At 41.6% G+C, this 22,204-nt stretch overlaps 2 protein-coding genes and 1 pseudogene across 2 annotated transcripts in view; all 3 read right to left on the reverse strand.

The window, feature by feature from the left end:
* LOC108897271 (phytanoyl-CoA hydroxylase-interacting protein-like) overlaps window positions 1-5,386 on the reverse strand; it is a 72,887-nt pseudogene extending 67,501 nt beyond the window's left edge.
* The window catches only part of LOC108880653 (phytanoyl-CoA hydroxylase-interacting protein-like), a 52,858-nt gene extending 43,537 nt beyond the window's left edge, over window positions 1-9,321 (reverse strand). The window contains exon 1 of the mRNA XM_051076900.1: window positions 8,996-9,321. The gene's annotated coding sequence lies outside the window, so the exon portion shown is untranslated. The remainder of the gene's footprint in view (window positions 1-8,995) is intronic.
* Window positions 9,322-12,191: 2,870 nt separating this feature from the next.
* The window catches only part of LOC108897364 (protein bicaudal C homolog 1), a 54,478-nt gene continuing 44,465 nt past the window's right edge, over window positions 12,192-22,204 (reverse strand). Inside the window, exons 13-21 of the mRNA XM_018696944.2 lie at window positions 21,959-22,100; window positions 20,139-20,292; window positions 19,489-19,648; window positions 19,353-19,392; window positions 18,784-18,938; window positions 18,426-18,588; window positions 17,561-17,724; window positions 16,951-17,050; window positions 12,192-15,542 (exon numbers count right to left, since the gene is read on the reverse strand). Of these exons, the coding sequence (XP_018552460.1) occupies window positions 15,415-15,542; window positions 16,951-17,050; window positions 17,561-17,724; window positions 18,426-18,588; window positions 18,784-18,938; window positions 19,353-19,392; window positions 19,489-19,648; window positions 20,139-20,292; window positions 21,959-22,100 (1,206 nt within the window). The 3' untranslated portion in view covers window positions 12,192-15,414. The remainder of the gene's footprint in view (window positions 15,543-16,950; window positions 17,051-17,560; window positions 17,725-18,425; window positions 18,589-18,783; window positions 18,939-19,352; window positions 19,393-19,488; window positions 19,649-20,138; window positions 20,293-21,958; window positions 22,101-22,204) is intronic.

A 22,204-nucleotide genomic window follows, 5' to 3' on the forward strand; every position in this document is an offset into this window, starting at 1 on the left:
AGTGATTTTATTTCCATCCAGGCCATCTACATAATGTAAATGCACTCACCACAACAGTGGCAGTTGAGGATTAAAAAAAGTGTCCACCATGTGAGACTACAGTGCTACATTTGAAGGTCCATTCTTCTTCATTTTAAAATAAGTCAACTTTCATTCAAGATTAAGGTTGAAAGAAATCAATTTGCAGAGTATTGCTGGCAGGTGTATGATGGGAAAAAAGAATTGGCAGATGATTGTAGCACTGACTGTAAAGAGTGCACAAGTGGGCACTTAGAGACAGTCAGCCTCCTACTTTTTAAGTTTTAGTGTTAGGTCTAAAATTGAACTGTAGACATGAGCAGTGCGACAGACACTTGCAAGGCATTGATGCTCACAGGCCTTTGAAAATCACGCCTTTGTTCCTCTCAGTGCACAGGCTAGACTGAGACAGAGACCATGCTGGGAGTGAGAGAAGCTGCCAATGGAAAAGCATCTTTCTCTCTGAGCAAGATAAACAATGCCCTGTTCATCGGGGTTACACATTCTGTGCTCCACCTTTTACAAAGCAGTAAGCTCCTGAATAGTAAAAAAAGACCTAATAAAGATGCTTTAATAACACAAAATTCAACAGAGAAGAGGGCTCGGGTTCAGAACTGACCCATTCCTATTCTTACAAATTAATTAAATAGAGGATCCTTAGGGAGGATCTGTTTTTCTAAACTCATAGAAAACCAGAATGAGTCATCAGTTCTCATTTGCATAGACTCTGAATTCCTGAACAACAGGCTGCTCTAAAATCCTTCAACTTTTTTGCAGTACAAGTCTTTATTTCTCCGTAGGACTTTATGTACCAATAGTCAGGCACTGAAAAAAACATACAAAAGGAAAATTTGCCTGAATGTTGGAAGCAATCAATCGTAAATAACAGAAACTATTTAATACCATTAAGTCAATTCCAAGTGAATTTATTATGCAGCTGATAAGTGGCTGTATAAAATGTACCTGTACCTCTTGCCAGCACAGTCATAGCACACAACTGCTCACGCTGAATATTCACCAAACTAAAATGCCAGCTTACTCAGATAATGCTGTATGTCATAAGGCCGGCCTGCTGTTGCACCATGTTGGAGCATATTGGATAAGCTCTACTCAATCCATTAAGTAACAGTTATCACCGAAGTTACCATTCTATACGAGACTTAGAGAATAAGAGACTAAGAGCCATGCTAGCAGGTCTACGAGGCTGTTCTTAGGCACAGTGCTGCTTTAAGCTAAGTGCATACTAAAATATTCACAATGACAATACTGATAGCTGATGTTTAGCAAGTAGTTCACCATCTTAGCATAGCATGTTAGCATGCTAACATTGGCTCATGGCTAGGTCTGATGGCAAAGTCATTCATTTTACAGGTACTTGGTCCTAAACAAAAGCTTTGGAAAAAGAAAAAATGACCTGATGATAGAGTTACATGAAAAGTGTAGGGATTTCAAGATTTGTGACAATTCATCCTCAGGGCAACATGGACATCTTTACTAAATTTTATGGCAATTCATCTAATTGTAGTCGAGACATTTCACAAAAAAACTCATGGTGGTGCCAGGGGAAAAATCAGGAGATCGCTAAAAAACTTCTATATAAAATTTCATGGTAATCCATTCAATAGTTGTTGAGATATTTCAGTCAGGACCAAAGTGATGGACTGACCGTCACACCAACATTGCCAACCATAGAGGAACTTTGGTCACGTGGCTAAAAAAAATCTTGTCACAAGGTCTGAAATGAAGCATGTTTTTACAGTGAAATTAAAAAATAAGGGCCCCAGCATAATTGTTTCTCACACTGCCCATTTAATCTTACAAAACTTCTTTTCATGGTGTGTCTCAGCTTCACTGTGGCTTTGCAAGGATTGAAAAGTAAGCCTTTTGTTTAGATGTTGTGGCACTGCGTTTGAAGAAACAATGCCATCGTCGATTAATAGCTGGCAGACTCAACACTGTGGGGGCTTTTCTTCAATTTGACACAGTTACTTGGTGATGTTACGCCACCTTTAGCAGAATGTTTTTTTCTTCATCTATCTATCTATCTATCTATCTATCTGGACAGAAACACGCGCTGCCAGACTGAGGTTGGCACAGCTGGAGCAGCAGTATTTTGGGCAGTGAGGAGGGGGGTGACAGTGCAGACACAGTACTTGGTTGCATAAATGGCACTCATCCATCAAGACACCTAATTATGTCAGCAGCCACAGCACAATGGTCTTGCGAGATATGTAGTGTGCATTTCATTACCCCCTGTAAGCACGGGTTAACTGTGGATATAAAATCAAAATGGTGGTCAAAATCAGCCTTGAAGAGGTTGGTGACAAATCTGTTTCCAGTACAACATAATGGAAGTGGGTCCCCTCTGTCCCTGACCTCCGCACACCCGCAGCAGAGACTTCTTATTCATAAGTGCAGATTCTGTATTTTTCCCACCACTCAACACTCTAAGCAAAACATTCCCTACCCCCCTACTTATTCATAATACAACCCCATCACTAAACTGTACCATTAAGGCTTTAACACCCCCTCTAACAGAGGGTACACACAGAAACAACTTGTATCCCACTATTTCTTTTGTGCATTGAATTGCTCAAACAGTCCTTAGTGTGTGTGAGAGAGAGAGCTCTTTCCCACAGACTTCTGAAGCTGCATGCATTTCCATTTGCTGGGTCAGCATAGGCACATAAGCCACTCATGCTGGCAATTAAATATTAATGGATTTGGGAGATAAATTTAGAAAGCTATGTGAAACTGAAATGAATATGGTCCTTGGAAGAATGTATGATCAGATAAAACAAAACAGTCCATTTCCAAGAAAGCTAAAAGTGGGCTATGCAGTCTTCTACATGGGGTGTGGCAGAGAGAGTGAACTGTACAGTATTTCTTGGAGGTCATCTTAATTGAGAAACTTCTACACCAAAATCAAGGGGGTGGTCAAAATAACAGGAACACTAATATAGTCCAAACACTACAAACCATTCCCAAAAGAATTTAACATCATCAAGATTCACTTATTGTTTTCTGAGGGAGTACTCTACCGGACTGCAATTTTCATTTATAATGTACAAGTATGTTGGTAGGTCCATTGTGTGTCTGTCAAAACCAAATCTTAAGAGATCAGAATGAGTTGAGCAGATCACCTGCATGCTGCAAATACTACACATCAACCACCCCTTATCATGAAACTCAACTATGCTGTCGACATTAGTGAGTGAAGTTTTGCATATGTAAGAGGCAATGTGGGCAGATTATAATGGCACTGGCATGCATTGTCCAGCAGTGATACTTAAACTGGTACATGAGTGCTTCATGTAAACCAGTTATAGTATATGAACTACTATATCTGAACTAACATTTCTACAAACTAAAATTCGACAATCACGAATTGTTCTACCAAATCAGCACAGAAGGTAAGACATTGTGACTGTGTTGCTCCATAAACACAGAGCATGTGGGTGTCTCAAAGACACAGAGACACTGCTGTTTACACTGGCTAATCTACTTGACAAATAGGAAAGTGGTTGTTATGCTGCAAAGACCAGGCTTATCAAAAAAAAAAAAAAGCTCCCCAATTAACCTGCAGAATGGGAAGCACAACGCTGGCACAGGGGTCCATTAGAAAAGTCCAGCCCCAGCCTATATACCATTATTAAAATTACAGCTTTAGAATCAGGCCAGCAAAGCACTAAGAGGATATAAACTGCATCCTGCTGCATTACATTATGAGGAGCAGCTCTGGCAGATGAAAAAATGAGGCTGTGTGGGTACAATGACTGCACTGTGATCAGATGCTGGGGGTCATTTGAAGGCTTAGTGAAGACACACCATTGACTTCAATGTGCGACCTAACTGGCAAATCCAAAAACAGATAATGAAAATCTGGCAATGGCCAAGAAAAAACATCTCCATTAAAATTAATTCAACTGTGAAAAGGTGGGATCTAATTTCATTCATTTCACTGGATGTGAATTAATCTACAATCTTAATTAAAATTGGATCTCTGTGACCATGAGTCTTAACTCAGATGTGGAATCAATGGTTTGTAATTGCACTGATGGGTGTGTAGGGCCGCACCGCCTGTGCACACACACATGTGGGTGCAGCCATGTTTGAGCCTCATTCTCTCCTGATGATGACTTGCTTTTTTCCTCCTCACCGTTATAACCGCATCAGGGTTAAGCATGCTCATGTAAAAACTACTTATCCATTTTGATATTGCAAAACTGGCTAATAGGTCGCTTTTCATCTGCAATCAAATTCATATCAACTCTTCATTTGATGGTAAATGTCCAGAAAACTTTTGAATTTTGAGGAGTCAGCCACAGACTATCCAGCACAGATGCAGGTGGATGACTTGATGAATTAAAAATTTAAACACAGGGGGTGAGCTTTTGTGAGTTGAAGCTGGGATATAAGATTAAAGACTGAGTCAGTTGTTAGCAGAAAAATTTACAGTCTGCCATGCACAATGTGCAAATAAAATGATTATGGCAGCTCCCTTAGAAAAAGACAAGAAGCAGCTGTTATAGGCGGGGTGGCTGCCGGCCTCTGTCCATGTCTGTGGTGCTGAAATAAAGACACTCATCACTTAACATTGTATTCTCGCCTGTGCATGTTCAGTTTGCTGGAATAAATCTTTCTTCTAAGCAGAGACCCCTCTCTTGTGAATGAACAAAACCTCGTTGCCACTGTAAAGACACTCAGCTATTCCACACACGCACTAAGCGCACCATCCATCCAAGGAACCGGCGGAGCGACCAGCCCCTATTCCCTTCAAACGCACAATAAGGGTACAGCATGCAGCTAAAACCAATGACAAACAGTCTGCACGCGTTGCAGCGACTCTGGAAATGAAAATAGGGCCTAATGCACCGGTATTATACCCGAAATGTCACAACACCCCAGTGAAAATCCGACAAACCTCTCCTTACCATCTCGTTCGCATAATTGTATGGCATCTAGGCTCAGGTCCTTGATCATCCCCTCGCAGGGACTTAACGGACTGGTGATGTTGTGCGCCAAGCCGGGTACCTCCATCTCTGCAGAAGAGCCTGGATGATGCTACTGGTGAATCGCTCGTTAAATATCGTCCACGGGACTCGTGCAACCACGGGCTTTTCGGTCCCCGATCGTCAAAGGAAGGAGAAAAGAAAGAGAAAGAGAGACGGGTTTCCAGTCAGCTCACCCCCCTCCTCGCTCGTTCCGTCGCTCACAGCTCTCCTCTCCGTCTCCTGGGTGGTGCGGCTAGTGGCGCGTCAGCGGAATCGTCACGGGCACGAACAACACAAGCCGCCGGTTCGGGTTTGCGGAGTGAAACATAGCAGCTTCTGCGGAAACGCACTTAAGTGTGTAAACCTCCGTCAAAGACGCCAGTCAGCGCGTTTATCTTATTTCATGCGCTCCTTGTGCATGCAGCGCGTTTGTGCCTTCAGAGCCACAAGTGTGTGTGCGCGCGAGCGTGTGTGTCTGTGTGTCCTGCCGCGGGACAGTTGAACATGAATAGTTCAGCGGATTAGTGCAGAGACGTTCCGCAAATTCAATGGCTTCTTATGTAACCAGATTAGCCCGGTGTTCCCCTCCGGTTCAAGTCTCCATGTAGACCGTCCACACACTCCTATTTCTTTCCCATTTCACGTTCAACGTCATCCCAACAAGGGTCTCTCTCATGTCCTTATTTGGTGAGGTGTAGCCCTCTCTCGCAGGAGCGCAGGTGCAAGTGGACCACACAATAATGAGCTGGGGGGATGACTCTGACATACTGCACGACATAATGAATGATCAGCTTTGCCTCTGCTTTTCTGCCTAATAGACGATCCTTCTTGTGTTGTAGACATAATGGGACATAATAAAATGGAAAGCCATGTCAGCTCAAAGCCTGAAAACCATACTTTAAGCTAGGGTGTGTGTGTGTGTGTGTGTGTGTGTGTGTTTGTAATTATCTCCCTTAGACTACTACACCCTCTTTATCAGTGGCCCACAGAGGCAGGATTGCCAAGGCATAAAAGGTCAAGTGCATGTGTAAACTGTGGCTAAACACACACTGAAGGCTGCAGGCGCCTCTTCTAACACTACTGGGCCATGCAGGCGTATGTTCTGATCATCATGGAGTCATTTTCATTTTTATATTTCCTAAAGCAGTCTAGTCTCCCCTTCATACTCCATGAGGGAGCATCAGAGTGAGGCGGTGTCACTTTCTATTTGTTTTTGTCTCTCTCAGTGTTATACAAGGCGCCCTGAGGAGAGGCGACAGAGTGTTTATCTATTCAGCGGACAACGGATTCTGCAGCTGCGCCTGTGGGACCCCTGAGTCATGCTGTCCAATACAGCAGAGGGGTGGGGGGACTGGCACACTAGTCTACCCTGGATCACGAATTATAGTAGGAAAGCCACCCTAAATCGTCTCTGTATAAGACACACTGACACAGCATCATCATCACCAATCACCTATCCAGTCTGGAACAAAGAAAGAGGGAGAGCAAGTACAACAGAATAACAAATCTAATTGCAATTCCTCATGTATGAGATACAGTAAACTATAGGCTAGTTGGTGAGCATTTCCATGCACATCGCAGGATTAGAAAATAGGGTTATGGCGGGCAGGGCGAATTAAACTCCTAATAAGCTCATAATCACTGTGGCATTCGGATTCGGTAGGAAACTTATTAGGCGCACCACTGAAGACCTGAATATATTCCACGCTCAGATTTCACGACGGCAACACTGCATCTGGCTCAAATTTCCTGTCTGGGAAATACAACTCATTAAAAGTGAAGGTCAGCATGCTGATCACTCCCTGTGTCTGAGAAGAGGATGCTGCTAGATTCAGTATCAACAGATGAAATTATCTCCAAGTTATTTATAGGTATAGGAAAGTTATATGTAGCATTATGCTTTTATATGTTTACGATATGACTATGACTGATCCTGCAATCTAAAGAGCTTCATACAGATTAACACAGCATCTGTTTCCACTATAATTCCATAAACCAGTGAGTAAGCTCATCAAAAGTCCATGTACAGTGACTATAAACATAAACAAAAAGAACTAGAGCTCAGCTAATGATCCAAATATTAAAAACAGCTCATTGTTATGTATGCCATCATCTATTTCTATTTGTCACCCTCCCCCTTCCCATTTCCCTGCTCGGCCTGCTGTGCTTATCTGACATGAGAGGAGGAGGAGAAGGAGGTGGTGGAGGATGAGGTTGACCGATTCTAGAGGGTTCCTTCTCATCCTACCTCCATCCATCCCCCTTGCCATCCCTCTCTCCACCCACCCGTGTCCCCTCCAGCGAGAGTCATCCTGTGTTAGCGTCAGTGTTTCCAGTAAAGCTGCAGGAGGACAAGGGAAAGCGACACTGTGTCCCCATGTTACACACACACACACACACACACCCGGCCAAGTTCATCCCCTCCTCCATTCTCCTCCTTCACCCACATCCTTCCTCTTTTTCTCCTCACCTCTCCTACCTTTTACTCTCTTCATTTCCAATTGCTTCAACCTTCTCGTCACCTTTTCCTTTCTTTCTTTCCATCACTTCTCCTATGTTCTCTGTGCTGTGACTCCAGCTCTCTGAAGTGCATATTAATCTGCAGTGTGTCAGTGTGTTTGTGTGTGTGTACACTATATGTCACAGTGTGTCCTGTATTGGCAGTCCACTCTGATTTGCTCACTCTGCTGTGCTTAGAGCTCAGAGACCACGTGAACATGGTGACAGATGGAAAAATAGCAGGGAAAGCAGTGTGTTGAGAGTACAACAAAACAGGCCAAATAGGTTTGAAAAATATATACAATGATGAAAAAAAAGAGGTGATCCAAATCCAAATATCTCTCTCATTATATTTACTCTCATTCTCTACATCTTCCTCAGTCTCTCACACGCCCACATGCACACACCCTGCGGTCACTAGACATCACTTCTCATCCAAGAGGTCAGTTATGAGCCAGTATATGTATCGTAGGCCCCAATATTTTACATTAGCAGAAAACAATACCAAGTCTCCAGGGCGCAATGTGCAAGTATGTGTGTGTGTGTCACTGCGTACCACAAACACATTTGTCTGAAGGAAGCAAATGAAGCGTGTCATTGATTTGCAGTGTGGGCTGCAGTTTGATTGATAATGGCCATGTGTGTCTCTGAGTCTCCAAATGAAATCCCAGTTTATCTGAGCTTTTCAAGACTGAAACGCCTTCACTGTCCACTTTGTTGTTACAGCAAAATCTAATGATTAATGAAATTAATATTTAGCCAACATTCAGCAGCAAGCCCACACGTTTTAATTAGGAGAGACTAATTAAAGCAGGGCTGACAGACTTATCAATAAAAAACAGTTTGACTGATAGAGCTTGCACAGCACAGAAGAAGGAATATCACTGATATCACTGATTTGCTCTGTTGCAGAAAGTTATATGACCTGTATTTATCAATACTCATCAATATCAATATTACCCTAAAGTCTAAATGATACATATGTAGGTGAAGCCGGCAGCTTAGCTTAGCATAATGACTGGAAACAGAGGGAAACGGCTAGGCTAGCTCTGTCTGAAGGTAATAAAATCCACCCACCAGCACCTCTAAAGCTAACTTCAAGCAGCACGTTATATCTCATAATATCAACTCACCGTTTAACATGGCGTTATTGACTTCATTGGTTGCCTAGCAAAGAAATAGTGGAGGCATAACCCCCAGTGAAACTTGTTTTTACACATTGTTTTCCGACAAACAAGCTATAATGTTGTTGATTAGTGAGTTTTAAACATGCCGGTAGGTGGGTTTGTTACCTTTGGATAGAGCAAGGTTAGCTACGTCCCTCTGTTTTCCGTGTTTATGCTAAGCTAAGCTAAGCTAAGCGACTGTTGTCACTAGCTTCAAAGTTAGCAAACGGTTAAAGGAGTGTTATCAAATTGCCCATCCATCTCCTATCTATTCCTTTAAGAGATAACATGTATATGAAACGTATTTGCCAATCATACCTCATTGTGAAACTGTTGTTTTTGTCAGGAGCTGCATTGGAACGTCCCCCGATGGAGTCCAGACAGGTGTGGATGAATGAGACCTGGCGGGGCACACTAGGGGATCTCTAATGAAGACTGGACGTGGAGGTTAGTCATATCAGTCAGACACTGAAACGACAGCAGGCCAAAGAGTTAAAGTTTGACATTGTGACAACAACAAGGTGATTGGTTGACGTGGAGCAGAGGTGGATTGGTTGAGGTGAATAGATTAAATGTCCTGTGCTAAAAGTGGAAAAAGAAAAGGCTTAAACGAGTGAACAAGGTTATGAAATGTAGTTTTCCTTAGTGAACTACACTCCACTTCACTCTTAAGAAATCATGCCTGTAAGTCTGAAAACAAAATAGGTGTCATATTTTAAATGGCCTAGTTTATGCTGAAAGGAAAATGTTTTCCTGAAAATGGCAAATAAATTGAAGTGATACAAAGACACAGTTGTGGGTCTAATACTAAAAGGACTTGTGGCTCTGTTTTGTAAAGAGAGATAGTCATGTGTAGTGTATATATTCACAGTATGAAGGTGTCCATAGAACTGAACTGTTGTCATTTGACAACAACATCGGCTGCATTACTACTGCTCAATCTCACACTGAAAGCATGTTACTGAGTGCATTAAGAACTGCAGATATGCAAGCAAGGAACAGGAACATTTTCTCTCTTAGTATGATTTGTGTCAATTTGCATACGAAAGAAAGAAAAGGTAGGACAGACACAATGAACCAGACGTATCAGACACAGTGAGCATATTGTCCACTGGATAAGAGCCAGGTATTGTGAGGTAGCGACCAAGTCACAGCTCTTCTCATTTACACCTTTCCTGCAGAGGCAAGCTGCCCATGAGAACAATATGTAATGCTGTGGACTCTGCTGGTCTTCAAGTGGGGAGGTTGCCAGGATGCTGAATAAATGCATGGTTGGTTAGTGATAAAAAAGCCCATCACTTCATTCTTCTCTGCAATTTAGCCGTCTTTCACTCTCTCTCAGTCTCTCACAATAGAACATGAAATTGAAATTAGTCATGCTGGGCACTGAGAATGATTGCCAGCTGTGCCGTACACATAATTGCCCTAAGTGAGACAAAGAGAGACTTTGATATTTGTCATTTAATAGCTTTTCTCTAAAACTGTTATGCTTGATGCATGTGGGACTGTTTTATGTGGTAAGTATATGTGTCCCTGTGGAAGCTAGATCTACTTTAAGATCAAACAATTTTTCTGAGTAAGGTAAAACCGAAATTGTATTTTACACTGTAGCTCTGATCCATTTATCACATGAGGACTTGGCAGCCGACACCATAATGAATGTTTTCTTAACATCCTTCCTACACATTACCCCCAAACTCCTCAGGATAACATACTGGTATTTACATCCTATTCAGTGCTCTGGTGTTATGTAAACATGAAGGCGTTGTGTGTTCTTAACCTTGTGAAGCTCATGTGGAAAATAATGACAGAGGGGGAGAAAGTGAGTGAGTCACAAGCTGCCACAGAACATAGTTCAGTGGCACCACCTGTTTCTGTTAAGGGCTCATTTGCGTTGGATAAGAGTGTCTCTCTCTCTCTCTCTCTCTCTCTCTCTCTCTCTATGTGCAATCTGAATATTAATTTGCTCCCATAAACAGACAGGCCTGTGGATGAGTTTTGGAGCTGTAATTATGAACATAAATCTTTACTTCAGGCAAAATAGGTTTAAGAGGTGTTTATTTTGTGTTTTGTGAACATGCGTGCACACACACACACACATACATACATATACCCAATTTCCTCTGAAGTGTCTTCACCTAAGTCCTGTTATTCAAAACTACAAAGATAACAAAATATTTGTTAGCAGTGATACCTACCTATGTTCTGTTTGTTACAAAAAGAGTCATTGTCTCTAGTCCCCAGTCTAAATGGCATTTTCTTTTCAAAGCATGTTTGCTTGACCCCACGAATAAATCACCTGTAATTATGTTATATTATTTAATAATTTGTAAACCAGTAATGATGTAAAGCTGAATAACCATTATCCTTTTTTTTTTAAACTAGAGAGGTGAGTCATTGTAAGTGACAACACTACCCCCCTGAGGTTTTCAATAAAACTGCAAGTGTTTATGCAATGCAGAGCACAGCATTTAGCAGGAAAACAATGCATTAAGTCAAGTGGTTGTCTATATTCTGTACAGTCGGCGATCTCATTCTCTAATTCTGCTGAGCTGCTCATATTAAATAAGAGACAGTGTCATGACTTAATGTAAGTGTGCCACAGCTTGGTGACAGAGACAGTGCAGAGTGCAGAGTTGGTTACTGTGACCTCACTCAAACAGATGACGGATCTGAGCTCTTCACCCGACAAGTCATCACAGGACAAGCTGGGTTGCATGACCTGGATAATGCCTGAAAAATATGAAAAGACAAAGAGAGAAACACACGGAAGAAACCAAAACAAAATTCTCAAAATTATTTCTACATCTTTGATGGACAAATAGCCAGGTGGACAGAACAGATGAACAGTAACGTAAGAGCCCCAGACTTGAGACTGAGCTTAAAATGAATTTGTTCTCATGCATTGCAGTATATATTGTTTCTGCCAGTCGCAGCAGATTCATTCTGTTGGATTAAGCAGATCCTGGTCAATGCGGATTAGGCCTCATGTAGGCATGCATGGCGCTGTAACCACATGGCATGGGCCTGGGCAGCTTCTCAACCTGCGGCCTGTGTTTTTCATTGTGGTTAGCTGTGAGGCTTTCAAACAGAAAAACCGAGATAAAGTGAATGTAGCATGTGGCCAAACAATCAGCTCAAATTTATAAGCCTCATTCTTTATGGCTACTAAATTTGTCAGCGGTATTTTTTGGCATATATAATATTTAAATGTACTGATTTCATAAAACCGCATTAAAAAAAACGCTTGCTACAGCAGAGGTTTCAGTGTTTCTGTGCTTTGGTTCAGCCATTTTAACACGTTTTTGCTACTTCCAGAACATTCTGGAGGTAGCAAGGTTACAAAACCTTATTACAGATACTGTAATCCTGGAACTCCTGATAGCTCACAGCTAATATCATCTTCCTTCCACTCTCAGACTATGGAGAAGGTACTTAAGATGATTGACTGACACTGATGCCTTATCAGTCTTAACATTTCTGTGATATGCAGAAAACAAAACCAAAAAAGAGATTTTGTTTGCATACATTTATTACCTTCATAATAACATTTGAATGTTTGAACAAACATTTTTTTTTTTTTTGCCTGCTTGACAGTTTCTCCGAAAAGTCTTCTGTTTATGTCTGTACTACAATACACTTAGAATAACAATAGCATCAACAGTGAACAGAGCTTTGGCCACATGGCATTGTTTATACACAAATTCTTCTCTGGAACTTTGTGCAGAAATGTACCTTTCTCACACAAAAACAATGGTTGTAGAAGATGAAAAAGTTGTACAAAAGTTATGTAATATATCATTTCCTTAGTGGTTTACATTTATTATAAATGTACCATGTGATTGCAGTACAAAGAGTCCTTCAAATAAATCCCTTTGGGAACAACAATATGACTAACACAACAAATCAAAGACATAACTGTGACACTATCCTATCAAGGGCAAAAACTAGACAAGCTGGCAGTAAACTTTTTTGACTGAATGAGTCTCTTCACTGATCCGTAATAAATCTGCAATAACATGCATCAATAGTTTTTTTTTTCTTTTAAACAACATTCACTTGATAAGACAAGAACCTCTACTGCCCTCCGAGCAAACACATCCGAACAAGGTGAAGGATGAAAACAAATGTCTGCTAGGCAGGAACACGAGTCACAGCACTGGGAGAATCAGTGCTCAACAGTTTCAATGTAGTACCATGATGAGTGGGGGCGAATCAGCCCCGGGTGTCCTCTCAGGATAAAGAACCTCCCCCTTCCTTTTTTTAAATTTATTTTTTTTATTTACTTTTTGGCTTTTTTTTGCCTCTATAGGGCAGTCAACAGCAAAGAAGCAGATATGGGTTGAGAGAGAGGGGGCATGACATGTAACACAGGTCCCTTAAGACTTAAAAGAAAAAAAAAAACAACAAGACAATTACTTGGTTGGCATTAGCAACCATGTCAGAATATTATTAAGTATAGTGTTATTAACTTGACAACCACATTGCGAATGGCTCAAATCAGAAACGAAGGAGGGCGGAAAGTGGTTAAAAGTGAACATGATAAACAAATCACCTTAAAGGGAATCACTGCAAATCGAAGAGAGGCGACAATCGGCTGACTTCTCTCTGAGATTATACGAGGACTGCTGGTACTTTATGTCATAATTACGTTTGTCTAGATAAATGTTTGTGCACTCAACAGTGAAAATTTCTTAGAAGCATCCCCTACATATTTAATAGATTTTACACACTGCACTCTCATTTAAACCACAATAAGAAATTTCTTCAGTCTGAGCTTCTCTACTTATTGTACTGCAAATATAAACACATTTTTGCACATAAAAAGAAAAAAAAAATCTACAAAGAGACACTTAATTGCACTTGATACGAAATGCTCAGGAACTTGGAAGATGGATCAGCTTGTAGGCTAAATCTTCAGATAAATCTTAAGAACATCACACAAAAAACCCCCCCACCAAAGTTATCCAAAATTAATGAACTGTCGGAAAAGGATGTCTTCCTTTTCAAAACACATAACTGAACTTAATACAGGAGCCCAGAACAAACACAAGCTTTAATGATAAACACTGTTGCTGCATGCATAATCCTGTTACTTCATTAAACACTGCTTAACCAGATGTCTGGATAATAGATTGCAAGACTGATACTAGAAAGTTCCAGACTTTTATTTGTTTTTATCTTAAACCTCACAGTCCTTTCGATGACTCTGGTTCCATATTCGTGTCTCGAAGAAATGCTCATGTGAAACTAACTTGGCTGTGAATATACTGGTTCTTTGTGTGATGCACCTCCTATCTGGAGAGCAAGGTCAGACCAAAATATTAGTGTTCTTAACGAAATATCTCCCTGCTGAAAAACTAGTTATGTACATTGGCACTTTCCACTACAAAGGCATGGCCTTGCTCTGTTACGAGGTCTTTCCTTGCTCTAAATGGGGGCAACCAGTGAATAGAAAGAAAAAAAAAACAAAAAAAGGCACGCGGTTCTAGCATAGCAACTCCTATTCCGGATATATGGAGGAGTGCATTGAGATTTTAGGCACACAGAAGGGGCTGCAGGGAGGCCAACACTTGACAAATAACAGATGAGACAAAAGACCGTGTACTATAAACAAACAGAAGGGAAAACCACAGAAAGATGCCTGTTGACACAATCAGAGAGAGGCCTATAAAGCTTAGCCTAACTGCCTCATGTCTCTGCTGCTGTCTAATGGCACAGCCATGTTACGGCTCCACAGATTAAGGGGCAGGAAAAAAGTAAAAGATACTAATAATCTAATTACAAAATCATAGAAACTCATTCATGAACGTATAAAAAAAAAATACATATGTAAACCGATTACCGTTAAACATCCCACCCATTTCCCCTAAAATGGTAATAAAAACGAAAAATAAAATCATAATGCATAATGAATACAAAATATTTGATTTTTTTTCCTTTTGTTTTGTCTAGAAATACACAGATAGACAAACAGACTGTGGCTGAACACAAACACTGACCTTTCGAGGAATGTCCACCAATCAAAACACTAAAGGCAGCCAAAGGTCAAAGGCCACAATGATACTTCCCTTTGGTAGATGTGTTAAAGTTGATGAAGTCGCCACTTTAGTGTGCTGACCCATTTTGCACTTTGTTTGGTGGCGCCCTAATCTCACTGGCTAAGTGCTTACATTTGGTTTGGTACAAAATGCATCTGTGCTTTTAGTCAATAAAAAAAATGCATAGTTATCATTATTTCAGTCTAAGGAATTAGGCTCTTACAGGCAAAAATCTAGTATTGTTAAAGTGCATGTCACTGATACAACAGCATAATATAAATGCAGGTAGTATCAATGTGTAAAATGATTGTACTAATCATTCTGCCTGTTCCCTTGAACAAAAAGTGGACAGAAATACTGGACAGTACCCTTCTTCAGAACCATAACGACAACCTTCATATAGAAATGCTCTAGATAGACTGAACGACTCTATAAGGAGGGAACACTGAACCTCATGTGTCTGAGAAATCCCTTTTTTCTTGTTGGCACTTCAGGTAAAACTATGGCTTTTTTTAGTATATATTTATATATATTTATACTATATGGCAACAACAATATTCTGAACAGTCTTAATTCAGCTGAAGCTGAAAAAAGGTAAACAACCACTGAAACTTGGGCTGCTGAGGCACAGAAAGACACTGGAGGGCTGATCTCCATCATGGACGGTTCTGAGATGGGCTGGAGGTCTGGAGGCACCTACCACCGCCCGCTAACGCTGGCCATGTCTGCGTGAAACTGGCGGGAAAGGCGGCCACTTGCTCCCCCTTCCAGGAAGGAAGACCTGATGGGTGGCTCAAATAACTTCCTCCGGTTCTTGTTTAGTTCTACGAAAAACAAAAGCACCACAAAACATCAGCAGTGGCAAAGGTGATACAAGCATGGTTTTTAATGTAGGAAACTTATGGGAGCCATAGTAAATCAAAGTAAAGAAATAAATACCAGCCAAAGAATATGTTAACATTTCTTTTTAGCCTCCACTGATCAACAGTGACAAGAAAATTGGATTCAAATCACTACAGGACTGCTCAGATCAACAAAAGCCCTCTTTGTGTCCATCTGGTTTTACACATTAGCTTGGACAAAACGCTTTCATAAAAATGTCAGAAGCACACCCTGGCATCTCTGGGTTATTCATATGATAGCTGCGTTATGTCGCTGCCAGCATAAACCTTCAGTTAGATTACTGGAGACAGGCTGCTCACTCCAGCAGCTCTTTTTACTGGCAAACCGGCAGGAAGTTAAAACCTGGATTGCCTTGACTGGCATTCTATCTTTTTTATAATGAGAGGCAAAAACACAGAAAGACAAAGAGACAGACAGAGACGTGCGTATTCCTCTTTTGGAGCCGTAGAGTCCGTCAGCGGAGATGAAAGTTGACCTGTGCTTGGCTGAGGCGTCAGGCAGCAAAACCAATTCTGGCCTTGGATCACTCTGCTTCCTTAATATTCAGAACACTGGTCTCACCATTTCCCCTTGTTGCTCTCACTGTCAACCCTGGCTCTGGTCTGAGGCTTGTGAACTGAGCATTAACAGAATATCCAGGAAGCTCATGATCCCAACAGGAGCATGATTAACTTATGCAGCCTAACAGCTCCGGCTATTACAATGTCCAAAATATGACATCAGTAATGAAGTGTGACACCCACAACATTCACTTCAGATCCAGTGCAACGACAGGACAGAGTCTACATCGGCATCAGGGAGGCAGCTGGAGCAGCTGGAGAAATACCAACATACTCATCTGAGAAGAATGTGCCTTAATGCCATTTACTCCTGCTGGTGCAAATTGCTGCAACATGTTTTCTCATATCTTTAGAAGATAAATTAGTTGGAACTGTAGTGTCCTGAACTTCTCTACTAGAGCCTGCCAACAATAAGGGCCACATATAGCTTTCAAATCCAGTGGCTGGCAGTGGGGATGTAAGTTGGAGAACACATTTTATCTTCTGCACCGCTGGGCTCTGCTCAGGCTTGTTGTGGCGACGGACAAAATAGGAAGCATTAATGAAACACAAACTAATTTGTATGCACTGCCTTCAGCAGGAGTGAGCTGGCAGGATGAAGCTCCAGCTGGCATCACTGATTACAAGCACAGAAAATGACCAACTTGAGACAGAGGTGTCCATATCTGTCCTTGTGTTTATGGTTTTTTTTTTTTTTTTTTGGGTTAATTCTGGCTTTGAGGGGTAACATGAAAAATAAACTGTAATGGAGCTTTTCTTCATTTTGTACCTGAGATAGCGAGCAGCATTTTCCTGCGGGCTCCGAAGGTGGTGATGCCCAGTTCCTTCAGGTCCTGGTCTGTTAGAGTCAGGAATGTCTGGAGGTCAATCTGGAGGCAGCAACAAGTCAACACTTAAGTTAACGCTACTATTGCCACAATTCAGCATCCTCTACTACAGTGATAGGGAACCTTCAACCATCAATGTCATGACTACAAGTGGCATCTTTAGGACAAGTGCTGGATTAAGAAAGCCATCCATGACAAAAATACTATGATGGAACTTTTTTAGTTCCATCATAAGTCTTTTTTATGCTAATTTTGTCCAACCAACATACTGCACATGCCATCCTCCAACACATATGTTTGAAAAAACAGTCAGTAGGATTCATCCTCTGGGGACCACAGATGTCTAAAATTTCATGTCAGTTGATCCAGTAGTTACTGGGATATATTACAGTCTATTGCAGCTACAGACCAACACTGCCACTGCTTGAGCCACAGTACTAACATGGATAAAAAGTGGAAAGTGGAAATAAGTAGCAATTTTGAAAAAGCTTGCACCCATCTTCAGGTCAGAAAGTCCCTCAGTAGAAGAGGTGGGTTCACAGTCTACGCTACCTCTTGTTGCTGGAAGACGTCTGTGTACTTCCCCAAGCCCAGCTTGCTGAACAGCTCGGGCAGGTCCGAGCCTTTCAGAGATGAGCTCAGGCTGCAGCCGTTGCTGCCAGTTACTGAAGGGATGCAGTCCATGTAGTTGCTGCTGCTGAGGTAATGCTCTGCAGCTGTCCATAGACGGATTAAGGCAAAAATGAAAAACACATAATGATGACAATTTAGACGCAAGAAAAAAAGAAAAGCTTTCACATCTGTCAGTTATCACAGATGTAAGGTCATACAAAGAAACTATATTTAGCATAAAGTGATCATGGCGTTTTTAATTAGTGAACATATTTCCCCGATGAGTGCTACAAATTGAGATTGATGAGATGGATACAGATCCTGTCTCACAGACTAGTACTGGAATGGTATGACAGGCAGCTTCAACAGAGGTTATCTGAAGTACCACATCTGAATCTTACAATGACTAAAGGAGTGAGTACACGGAGTACGTGAATCAGCAGAACACACACAAACCTGCATATGCCAGCTCTGAGTGTGGAGATAAAAAATTTTGTTAACTTTTGAAGGTGGATGGTGTTTTCTCTGGAGTGTATACTTCAACTCTTCCCAATTGAAAGTGTGTTTTTTGAAGCTTATTAAACACAAAAGGAAATGGAAAACGTGACCTTTTCACCTCAGTCTATTAAATACTTCTATTAAATGATTCATTGTAAATCTTAAAAGGTTGCTGAGGAATATCTCTACTAACAAGTGATGTTCTGGTAAATTGTCAGTGTCCTTGATGCTTGCATATTTTGTTTAGAAATGGACAGTACTTGTTTGTCCTTGTAGCAAAGACACTACAAAAAGATGCTACACTGACCAGATTTGTTCTGCTTCCTCTTGGGGCTGCTGACAGCGGAGGGGAACTCGGAGTGACTCGGCAGGCCATTGCCGGTGCCGTTCCTCTCTCGCCAGTTGTCTGAGTCACTGCCGTTCCCCACACCTTCCCGGCTGCTGGATCGGGACAAGGACAGCGGGGAACCCTGTGACAGAAAGGCAGTCCAAATATCAACAAGGTTCTAAATGACCACACTGCATCTAAATACAAGCTACAAAAAAAAAAAAACTACAGTATGTAACATTGTATTTGGTATCTTCTATAACATACACATGATAACAATACTTAGTAAATAAGGCTAACTCAAGAATGGCAAACACTGAGGGCCTTTAAGTCTTACCTCATATGTGGTACTCATGCTGGGCTTGTACGAAACATGATTGGCTCTCCGCAGCTCCTTGATGGTCTCCGCTGGCATGGACTTTGAGAAGCCCAGGCCACTCCAAGTATTGGTGGGGGTCCGCACCTCCGTCACTACAGGCTTCTTTAACATAGCTGTATGGATACAGACATAAGAGTGATGCACACATACATCTATAGAGAGATAATGTCAAATAATATTTCTGGCAAATGCCTAACAATGAATAACGTGTATACAATACTTCTTTAATCACTTGAATGTTGTCCACGTTCCTCTTAATGAGTTAGAAAAAAAACTATTTCTTCACACTGATTACAATATTACATGTGGTAACTGTGATGCACCAGCTTCAAATCCACAGGGATAAAAGTTTTCACAAAGGAAATTGAGTCCTCTTTGAGAGCTACTTTTTCAGGAGACACATAAGTTGATGAACTTACTGCCAGTTGTGACCTTTACTCTGTTTTCACATAAGGCTAAGCTATGGGCTATGTCCAGGCACTAATAATGATACTGCAGTATTTGACCAGACACAAATGTCAGCTTACCTTTGGTTGCCAACAGCTTTTTCTGTTCATAGTCAAATGCCTGAAAAGACAGCAGACAGTTTTATTCTTTGCTTTCCTTAATGCCACAAAAAACGTGTATTGTAGGTGTGTGCGTTAGATGCCCAAGTGTGTGTACCTGCATGTTGGCGAAGGAGGTCTGTGGTGCCAGCCTGATTCTCTCCCTCTCGTTCTGCTGTGCTGCCCTCTCAGCCGCCCGCTCGCTACCCGGTGCCCTCTTGTCTGCCACAGGACTGTCTGACGAGCTGGACTCAGCGTCTGAGAGAAGACAGTCAGAGCTGTCGGGATTGCACAGAAACAGAGTATGGTGAGAACACAGAAATCTGGCCTAAAAAGGTAGTAAAAAGAACAGAGCCACAAGGCATTGCATAACCTTTCTTCCATCTCGTCTTCTCACATTATCACCGGGGCTGTTAACGTTCCTGGCTCATTGGGTTTGACTGCTCACAAGTTACAGCTGGTTATTCTAATAACCATGCTGTCCAGGGTGAGCCTGCATAAGCCCAGCCCATATGGCAGTCATAAAAATATGCATCTGTGTTATTATCCAGTTTAGTCCAGCTTTTAAAACTGAAACATACAACCTGAGTTTGCTTCCACTGTATGCAATTTCACCCCAGTGTTTGTGTGGCAACGCCCACTTTGTTCAAGTCTAATGGGATTAATAGAAGACTGCCAAACTGTAACAGCATGAGCTGTAAATGATCTCACAAGGAACGCTAAACAAAAACAAGACAAGTTGTAAATGATCTCTAGATGCAGACATACTGTAGATGGGAATTCTTGGTGCCCTGCAGGAGCTCCACAGCCTGTCGTTTCCCTGATGACGTCTTACATGAAGCCAGCATTTGTTTCAGCTCACTCCCATTGGCTGAGTGAGAGGGGCTCCTGGGCATGCCCACTTCCACAAATGTGTCAGAGCCTGAAGGAAACAAACGCAAACATATTTGTATTATCCCTTTATATTTCTTTCTAGTTAATCTGTCCTTCAAACAATGTGAATACACAGAGAATACACAATATTATGACAACCATAGCTGAAATACTTCTTGTTTAATCTAATTTTTCAATTTGTACTGTACACAGTCTGTTCTCAGCAATGACTGGGTCACTCAGTGTAGAGGAGTGTGTGTAGCCTGGTGGGCATAAGTACAGTGTGTGTGCATGCATTAAAGTGTGACAAATCTCAGATGGATCCTGGATTAATTAAAAACACAGCAGCTGTAATTACGGCGGATTTTCATCTGCTACTCTACTTTCAGCCTGACAGGAACCTCCTCTGTGTAACAGGGCGTGCATGTGTGTAAGCGCATACACGTGTATAATTGAGTATACCTGAATGTGCATGGTGTGCCGTACAACGTAAAATAATATGATGTCAGTCAATCTAATGAAACTCTCTGGGGTTTAATGTTTGAACAACTCCCCAGCATTCTCTCATTCCACAACGAAGGGTCGAGTCAGACTGGGTGAGCCAGTCCAAACACATTCTGGGACACAGGAGGAGGTAAGAGTGGGAGAGGAAATCTTTACCAGGACGCGCTGCGTTTAGGGTGGTGGTGGTGGTGGGGGGGGGGGGGCCGGCTCAGAAAACAGCGGGGAAAAACGAGATGCGTGAGAGTGAAGGTTTGAAGGGAAAACCGCGAGTGTAAGACACAGAGGAAATGAGGGCCTTTCTGAACCGCTAGGAGACCAGCAGTTAATCTGTCTCCGTTCCAACACAATAAATGTAGTCAGAGGGAGTAGGAGGTTAGGAGGACAGTATGGAGAAATAGAAATAGGTTCATTCAAGGCGTTTTCCTCAAAGTGGGTTTAAGGGTTACATAAATCTCAAGTGGAAAAGTTGAAATTGGACATTTATGTTATGTCTGCAAGACCAAGGTCCAGCAGAATCACAAACGTTAACAGCTCAAAAAATTTGGTCTATCCAGCGTTATAATCACACATAAATCACAAGGTTTTAAGTGACTCACAAGAGAGCAAAGTACAGTTTTACAATTGACTTCTTAGCCTAATAGAAAGTTAGATTTAGTTCACAATAATTTCCATAAAATACATGCCCAAAGAAAATGGTCTCTTAAACAGATTAATCACAGAAGTTAGGTGAAATGCAGCTTATAACTTTGGAGGTGATTAGGAGATAAACTACGACATGAGGGTGCCTTCACTAGCCTCTGTATTCTATAAGGCTAAATATACTTTGTGAATATATTCAAAACATCTGCAGATGGGATTGTATCTCTGTTACATGTGACGGCTCCATGTGCTGACATGTTTTACACTTTTTTTTTTAGTGCATACAACCTGCATGGTGATAAATTTCTGGGTGATTGTCAGCCCCCCACAGCATGGGAAGATGATGTTATTTTCATCATGTGGGGGTGGGGGGGTTGGGGTAAGTGTAATTTGCCCTTTAAGAACAGACAAAATGGCCTGAAAATGACCATACTTTTTATAATTATGCAAGATTTTGCAGCAAAATCTGTTCACTGGAAATTGTAAAAAACACATTTACTAGTCACAAGGACATTTTTCATAGTGTGTGGGTCAGGTTGGTTGAATTTCTTGAGTGTACTTCAGAGGATTACCTTCATCTGGGCTGGACTTGCTTGACAGCGGTTCTGACGGATTGTGTCCACTGGCCTCCTGGACTGAGTCACATGGGGCTGGACTCAAAACTGTCTCTGCAAGTGACGCAGTTGCTATCCTCCCATAGACTGAGCCAGGATGCTAAACATGTATGTGCACACACAAACACACACACATCAAGTGAAAGAAACATAGACGACAAATGAAATATACCAAACAAAAAAATTCAACGAGAACTCAAAGTA

This window comes from Lates calcarifer, linkage group LG16_LG22 (assembly GCF_001640805.2).
Source record: "Lates calcarifer isolate ASB-BC8 linkage group LG16_LG22, TLL_Latcal_v3, whole genome shotgun sequence".
In the NCBI taxonomy this organism is placed as follows: domain Eukaryota; kingdom Metazoa; phylum Chordata; class Actinopteri; family Centropomidae; genus Lates; species Lates calcarifer.